The sequence below is a fragment of the Limulus polyphemus genome, unplaced genomic scaffold (assembly GCF_000517525.1).
Source record: "Limulus polyphemus unplaced genomic scaffold, Limulus_polyphemus-2.1.2 Scaffold6967, whole genome shotgun sequence".
Classification (NCBI taxonomy): Eukaryota; Metazoa; Arthropoda; class Merostomata; order Xiphosura; family Limulidae; genus Limulus; species Limulus polyphemus.
The window spans coordinates 8,791-17,202 of NW_013672577.1; the positions used below are offsets into that span (position 1 = coordinate 8,791).

Here is an 8,412-nt window from a genome sequence, read left to right on the forward strand (position 1 = left end):
CATTGGTGGTAGTGTCCAGGGTTACTGATGAGGAGTGGAATTCTCCGAAACTATTCTGGCTCACAGACACACCCCCAATGATAGAATAGACCATTCCAAGCTTTTACTTGTTGTTAAACAAATGTTTAAACAACTCTATTCAATTATTTACAAATCTAGTTGCAACTCTTTGGCTTTGTTGGTATTATCTGATCTGTTCACCATCCTCAAAATCATCAAATATAGTTTATAAATTTACTTGTCCCTGCTGTCCATTAAAAGAACATGCGAATTGTATATCCCTTGTTAAGTCGACCATTCTAATTTGTTTAAGATCTTAGCTAGGGCCAATGATGAACAGAGCCTGCTCACTCACAAAACAAGGCCAGAAATCAGTCAGTTAGGATCAACTCACAAGTTACTGTTGAGATATACGTTACCGACAGCTGGTGTATCAACTAATTAGAAAGATATTAATGTATGCGTTATTACAATAGGGTGTTTCATGTAGTTAGAAAGGTAGTAGGATATACGTTATTGAAATATGGTGTTTTATACAGTTTGAAGGATAGTAAGTTAAATATCACTGACAGCTAGTGTTTCAACTAATTAGAATACTAGGGTATACGTTATTGAAATATGGTGTTTCGTATAGTTAGAAGGATAGTAGGGTATACGTTATTGAAAATTGGTGTTCCATTCAGTGATAAGGATAGTAAGGTAAACATTATTGACAGCTGGTGTATCAACTAATTAGAAGGGTATTAACGTATATGTTATTGAAATGTGGTATTTCACACAGGGCAGGGGCTCATTGAAAAATAGGGCACTTTTCAATCTTTGTAAGGCAATGCCTTTTTGTTTGGTGGGGGAGTGAAGTATTAGGGGAGACTAGAGGATCCTCTCTTATTCTTATTGAATTGATCTTTTAAAACAATGAGTCACTACATATGAATACTTAATAGAATATCACAGATGTTTTTTAGCATAATGAATCTAGAATCATTAATTTTAAAGCCGATTTTTGTTCTGCCTAATAAATAGCAGCGAAGAAAGTGTGGAATCAGGCGTATCTTTTAATGGTTGTTGACATTTTTTATAACTGAGAAAAAGGGCACTTTTGAGGCATAATGGCAGGGGCTTGAGCCCACCCAGCCACTCATTGAAAGATGGTGTTTCAGCTCATTAGAAATATATTAGGGTATACATTATTGAAAAACAGTGTTCCACAAAGTTAAAGGGATGGCAGAGTATGCGTTATTGACAGCTGATGTTTGAACTAATTAGAAGGATATCAGAGTACATCTTAACAAAAGATAGTGCTTTCATACAGTTAAGAAAATATTCGAGTATATTTATTGAAGAATGTTGCGTCAACAAGTTAGAAGGATAGAACAGGGTATAAGCTATTGAAAGATGATGTTTTCTCTGACTAATTAGAAGGATGAGACTATAGATAGAAAATTCAAAACAAGAAAACTTGTTTAATATTTGAATTCTGCGCAAATCTACACGAGGGCTATCTGAGCTAGCCGTCCCTAATTTAGCAGTGTAAAACTAGAGGGAAAGTAGCTAGTCATCACCACCCACCGCCAACTCTTGGGCTACTCTTTTACTCTATTCGTTATAACGTCCCCACGGTTGAATAGTCGAGCACGTTTGGTGGGACGGGGATTCGAACTCGCGACCCGCACATGGGGAGTCGAGCACCCTAACCACCTGACCATGCCGGGCCTGACTTGAAAGCATTAACGATGAAACAAATGAAGCAAAAATAATATGTCTGATGAAACTTCAGCAAAAATTTAAAATATACAACAACAAATATTTATGCAGGCTCCTTTTTCAGGTAGTGTTTCTATATACAGCGAAGAGTTAAACAGATTATTTAAGTCTTAGGAATTTAGAACAACGCGTGAGAGGCATAATCAAATTATAACAATTGTACGTTTATGAGTATATGTGTTGATAGATAATGTTCTAGCGTATTAGATAGTGTTTAATGAACCGTGGGATCTAGTTATAGAAATAGCGCGTCGTTTTAAAACTTTTACGTCACACTAAAAGTGTAAGCAGTAGAATGGGTCACATGATGCTGAAAAAACAAGAAAAAGAAAGTCAGAAATACCTCTGATGCCGCGCATTCATAAATCATAATTTGCATATTGTAGGCTTATCAAAGTTTTAGTTACTGCTTAATGTAACTTTCACAGAATAATAAAAATGTATTTCTGCAAAAGACAGTGTCTAATATTTTTCCTTTAATTTCTAGTAATTTTAATCATCTGTACTAACCTTTGAACTAGGCTCACACTACCTAGATCTGTAGGTCCAGTATAAAAAAAAACGATAGTTCCAGCTATTAAGTTATACTTGTGTCCATTATTAAATTTGTCTCGATAAAATGTATCTGGTACCTAGCACATTTTAACTGTTGTTATAATATAGACATTGTTTTACTTAATGTTCTGAGTTAGTTCTGTGGCCTGGTATTATTTTAAGGAAGTATAAGGCTGACATAATTACAATGTACAACTAGACAAATGTGTCATACAGACTGAGGTCATAGCTTAATTAGCATATAATTATCACAAAGTCATTTATACCATCTAAAAGTCTCTCAATATGTCAGCAGTAAGTTTCCGTACTTATAACACAAGATTCGATTCCCCGCGATGGGCAGAGTGCAGATAGCCCATTCCGTAACTTTGCACTACGAAAGCAACAACAACCTATGTAACTACACTATCAAGTTCTACTTTGCAAAGCTGCTGCGTAGCTTTAACTTCTTTCAGTGTTAGGGTTGCCCCTGATAATAATGGTCATTAATTAATTTTAAGAATATAATATAATCTGTTTTGATCAAAAATCTGTGAAAGAAACGAATAAGGATAAGATTAGAGCAAAAATTATTGAAAGACACTATTCAAGGCTATTATAGGGTTAATGGGGCTATGTTAAGTCAGTTTGATGTTGCACTAAAGCTGTATTATTAACTGTATTATTTTTCAATATTATTGTATATATTTTCCCGATTCAAAAATGAATTCCTCATTTAAAAAATACAAGAACTACATTTTTGTGTTTGAGACTTAATTATTCGAGTCTACTACTTCGTAACAGAAAAATGAAAATAAAACGTGGTACGTTTAACCTAATTTTGTTCACTAATGATCACACGGAATTTCTGTCCAGTTCACAGAGTTGTGCATATTGATACTGACAAGATCTTTGTTATTTGAAACTGTTCATCTGTTATTCTACCTTTTGGCTCACCCTGCAAAAATTATCACTGTTGTACGAGGAGACCCACACTTACTGAAATCTCTGGAAGAAATTTTAGTAATTTATTATTTAGTTATTAATTCTTATATAGAATTAGAATATACTTATATGTTTTTTGTGGTGTTACCCTGAAGGAGAAGGCACCAGCATATATTATCATTCAGTTGTAACAAATGATCTCATGTTTTATTTGTAATCATGAACAGCTTCTTACTCTCATGTTGCCACAACCATAGCAGAGAACATAATGCAAAACTTCTCTTAACTGTTGTAATGTGGTTTTCCGAGTATTCTCCCATTTTAATCTATATTCATATATGTAGTATTAGTATCAGTCACTAACCCTAATATTCTAAGTAATGTTGACAGGCGACACATAATGTACAACTTGTTAAGGGTTCTTACTTTTTCATGTTTGTTACATTACTGTATGATAAATGTGTTCATCCTTTATGGCGGTTACATTCAGAAGTGTAAATAGGAAAATTTCACTGTATAAGAGGATTAAAGTGGAATTGAATGAACTCTTCCATGTAAGTACAAAAGATGCATGTCATCAAGGTTTGTTTTTGGCTTATTGCCAAACCGGAAGAAATCTGTCTGCGTTTGGAACGAATGTAGTCATTACATTACATTGATGATGTCTCAACATTGAAAATAATATAGTAGAACCTCAAGAACCATCTAACAAAACACAGTTTCAAAAATTCAGCTAAAAGGACTGCTTTCCAATAACGTTTAGTAAATGAAGTTTCGAGTGGATCCTTCGAACACATCGATTGCGAATAGAATCTTCTTCTGAAATCTGATGCGTTTGCAGATTGAAGTATCAATATCGCGTCCATTTCAATTTCGTGTATGTCATATCGTTCCGCAGCGCCTGCTTTACTTAGTCCAGACAGTGTATAGTACTGCATTTCAGGTGGAGAGCCCCTTAAAAACGAACTCAGTTATATCACGTGCATCCGTCTCAGGCAGGTTTTTCTGCATCTATTGTGCTCCACTAGTGTTTTGCCGTATAATTGATACAAGCACGTATTCAACCAGCTTCAGTGCTGACAAATCTGGACCCTTACACAATGAATAACACGCACGCAATTCTTAAATCACTCTGTTGTAAGAGATGTCGTGAACTATTTATATCGCTTCCTCAGTCCACAAAAACGCTGTATTCATGTTACATTTGCACAGTGTTAGGTGCCCGCAACTCTTGGGCAGGTGACTCAAAGAATCCTTTTCAAAATGTAATATACCATCCAGGTTTGTAACCTAGGTGGGGCAGCAGATTTATATCCCTCCCATGTGTCTGTGAGAGAAGGTGTCATTGGTCGAGTTCATGACATATATATATAAACTTTGAATGTGGAGCATAGCCCTCATTTAGTACGCGCCCCTGCGTGTTTGCAAATGTAATTCGTTTAAATATAATTTTTCTTTCTTTATATGCCGCAATTATGAATTCAGTAAACATAGATGAGTCTTTATGCATTGAATCGTATGCTGTGATATATAATGCTCACTGAAACATATATCCTTCTCAGATCTGCTATTGTTTCGTTAATATATGCACGTTTCCCTATACATTTTTATATTTGGCAGATGGGTGAAAACCATCTCTCTGGTAAGTTCCAACTTCTATTGAACAGTTAATTAGGATGTAAACGTGCATTATTATATATTTTGTATTAGCCTATAATGCCTATATTGTACCTGTATTTTATTACAGATACCTATTCGTCTCTTAAGGTTATATGCTTGTATTTCTACTCTGGTATAATAAATAGAAATATTCCCCACACACATTTCTTCTGTGTGGTGTAGCTGTTTGTATCGGAGTTCTCAACTTATTTTCTATTAGCTCATTGCTTCATCTCCAAACTACCAATCTTGTTGTTTCAAGATTACTTTAAACTATCTTTTTTTTCCTTTCTCCGCTCTGGGAAGTTTTCTTTGAATGAGTAAACTCGCCTAATGTACAGAAAGTAAAATACACTAAGGACCCATTTTTTGTAAGAAAGAGCTTACCAAGAAAACCTAGACGCTAAATAGTTTGATTTGGGAAAGCCAATGTTTGTAGAAATCTTCCAGCAAGAGTACTTTTTACTCAGCTGTATTGTTTCAAGCTTACTTACTCAATTGTATCAGTAAAGGTTGTGTAAAAAGTTACAGTAGTAGCAATTAGATTTTTTTATATATAAAACGAAAGGTTTCTAATATTTTCTCAATGAAAATATATATATATATATATATGTTTCAAACCTTTGTTTTTATTTTACTTTAGCTAACATGAGCAAATACGTAACTTAAGTAACAAAGATTTCGTTATGAGTTTTATAAGAAAGCGATCATCTCACCCAAGAAGTAAGGATTCTATAAAGGCGCCACAACAAAACAAATCGTATTTAATATGCACCACTCTTTTAATAATAGTTGTTCTGATATGGCGACTATGTCTGCTTCATTTCACTTTATAAGTATGTTTCCAGTAACAAAGTTTCATATTCCTTTAAAAGCAGTTCTAGATGGGCAGCTTACGAAGCATTAAGGAAGTGTAACATTTCATCACACGTTGTAAGTTTGAAACGTGATGAAGCTCGTTACTCCATCCCACTTTCCATAACCTGTAATCTACTACATTTAAAGTGATTACCCATTTATCACAGTTGATTGTTTTCACGTAAAGAAATCTTATAATATCCGTCCTTATAACAAAATGCTTCATCAGTTTAATATCTTAGCTTTTTTACTGTATAGGATTGGGCAAAAGTTACTATACAATTGCTACTAAAGAAAATATTACGAAAACAGTTGAAACCAATTTAATTATTGTTTGTTTCAGAGTAAGCAATTAAACTGTTCTAAATGAAATAACTGTATAATCATTTTTGGCCATCACGTATACGTAATATATATTAGTTACATTGTATTTTAAGATAACGTTGTCTTGTTTTATGTAACTAATATATATTGTATTTTAAGATAATGTTGTCTTTTTTATGCTATTGCATGGGAAAGCACGAAACATCTAAAGTTTAATTTGGTCATTACTAAAACACTGTTCAATGTGTGGGAGTAGCCTATATAATCAGTCCCTACCATGATTACGTGTGCCAGTTCTAATATATTGCCTGAGTCACTATCGCTCTTCTAAATTTCATATACGTTTAGGTTCCTTAGTTTATATCAGTCACACTACTAATACTTCATTTAAATTTCCCGACTCACTTTGTTCAGTATTTTATCGTTTTTTTCGGCCTCTACGACATCGTAGGATTCGCACGACAGTGTTTAAGCTCTACTTGCGTTCAGCTGCCACGTTTAACTTGTATTGACTGTTTCTTTTTTTTCTTTTTTTCAATTGGCTAAAACTTAAACATTTCGAAACGAATACATACTAAAGTAGTGGATTAGTCTATGAGATAAGTGCTACCTTTTATCTTTTATATCGAGAAAACAAAAATTTTGCTGTAGTTCTAATGTACTATTGAACGAAATGGTTTTCAGAGCATGCCAGGAAATATGTGTTATTTGCAAACGACACTTGGGGTAAATGTCACTCATCACGTCATCAGCAACACGTGTAAATAAATATCGGCCCTAAAAAGTCGTACATTTAAATGTTGCAGTGTAACACGTTTATTTGATTTATAAGCTGTTGAATTTATTGTTAATTATATTTAAATATTACAAGTGAAAAATGTTTTGGTTGCTACACAACACAACGGAGAGTGTTATCATTGAGTTAGTAATTCTATATAATTCTAAGAATCACATCCGCTTCATTAGGGTTACCCGGGTAATGTGGTGAACGCATAAGAACCGTTGTTATGGTGAGCATGTGGTTTATTTGCTATATACAAGTGTGCTCAAAGCCGATCCAAAACGTTTACTTAAAAATGGACAAACCTTGAAATAAAACATTTCACTTTAAACATTTGAACGTAATTTTCAACGTATTTAGGATGAACTAAAGCACAATACCAGATTATCTGTAGACTAGAGAATAACTACAAGCAAGGTTTCGTGGTCGCCCCATCAACTTCCGTATACACTTTGTATCATTCGAAATGGTTATTTATAAGATTTATATAGATTGTTTAAAAAGGTGTGTATTTTGTAAAACAGCAGTTTGATTACTATCTAAACTCATTTTGTGGTAGAAGGTTCCTGAAAATGGTAGGATGAGTAAGTGTGCGTAAACTTTGACGTAACTGAAGGTGTGCATTTTTTTCAACACCTATTGATGATGTTCTCTGCACTACCTGGTGGCGTTTGTTGAATGGTATTAATCAATTTTAAGCATTTCTATATAAGTACATGCTTTTAATACATTTCATTATAAGTATGCAATCCAGCCTATAGTTGTACAGAGGGTTAAGTACATTAAGTTAACATATGTAAATCAGAAGTCATGTGACAACTCCAACTGTTTAAAGTCGCGATGATAATGCATTTATCAGAACTATATTTTGATATAGTTTGACATTTCATAAGTAATGTGAAGGTACTGGAAATTTGTCGCATTTACGAAAAGTATGTAACAGCACTTTCCTACGCAAAATATTCGTACACTCAAATCATAAATATGTTTTGAGATATGGAATTTAGAATTTCCAAGACGTGGTTATCCGTTTTACTCGATAAAATTGGAAAACAATGGGATATTCATGAACGTGGGGAACCAGGACCACCTAGGAAGAGATCTTCAATGAATCGTACCCCAGCCGTGGTAAGCAAAAATCGGCGCCTTGTAACAAATGAGTACCTACGAACACAAAGATTAGTGGCAAAACTCGTTCACACACACCAGGCAACAGCACACAACGGGCTGAGAACGACCCAGAGGACTGTGGATCCGAGGTTTGCACTCCATTATCGTGCAAAAAAAATCGCACTCCGCACTTTGGGGCCGTGGGCGCGTTTTAAGATGACGGTCGAATCCCACTATCCGGTTAGAGTAACTCAAGAGTTGTCAGTTGATGGTTTTGACTAGCTGCCTTTCCTCTAGTCTATTGAATCCCACTATCCGGTTAGAGTAACTCAAGAGTTGTCAGTTGATGGTTTTGACTAGCTGCCTTTCCTCTAGTCTATTGAATCCCACTATCCGGTTAGAGTAACTCAAGAGTTGTCAGTTGATGGTTTTGACTA

At 34.6% G+C, this 8,412-nt stretch overlaps 1 protein-coding gene across 1 annotated transcript in view; it reads left to right on the forward strand.

Moving 5' to 3' along the window:
- Positions 1–4,802: 4,802 nt before the first annotated feature.
- Positions 4,803–8,412, forward strand: part of LOC111089666 (protein unc-13 homolog A-like) — a gene marked incomplete at its 3' end in the record, with an annotated part of 26,418 nt that continues 22,808 nt past the window's right edge. The window contains exon 1 of the mRNA XM_022402574.1: positions 4,803–4,885. Within this exon, the coding sequence (XP_022258282.1) occupies positions 4,829–4,885 (57 nt within the window). The remainder of the gene's footprint in view (positions 4,886–8,412) is intronic.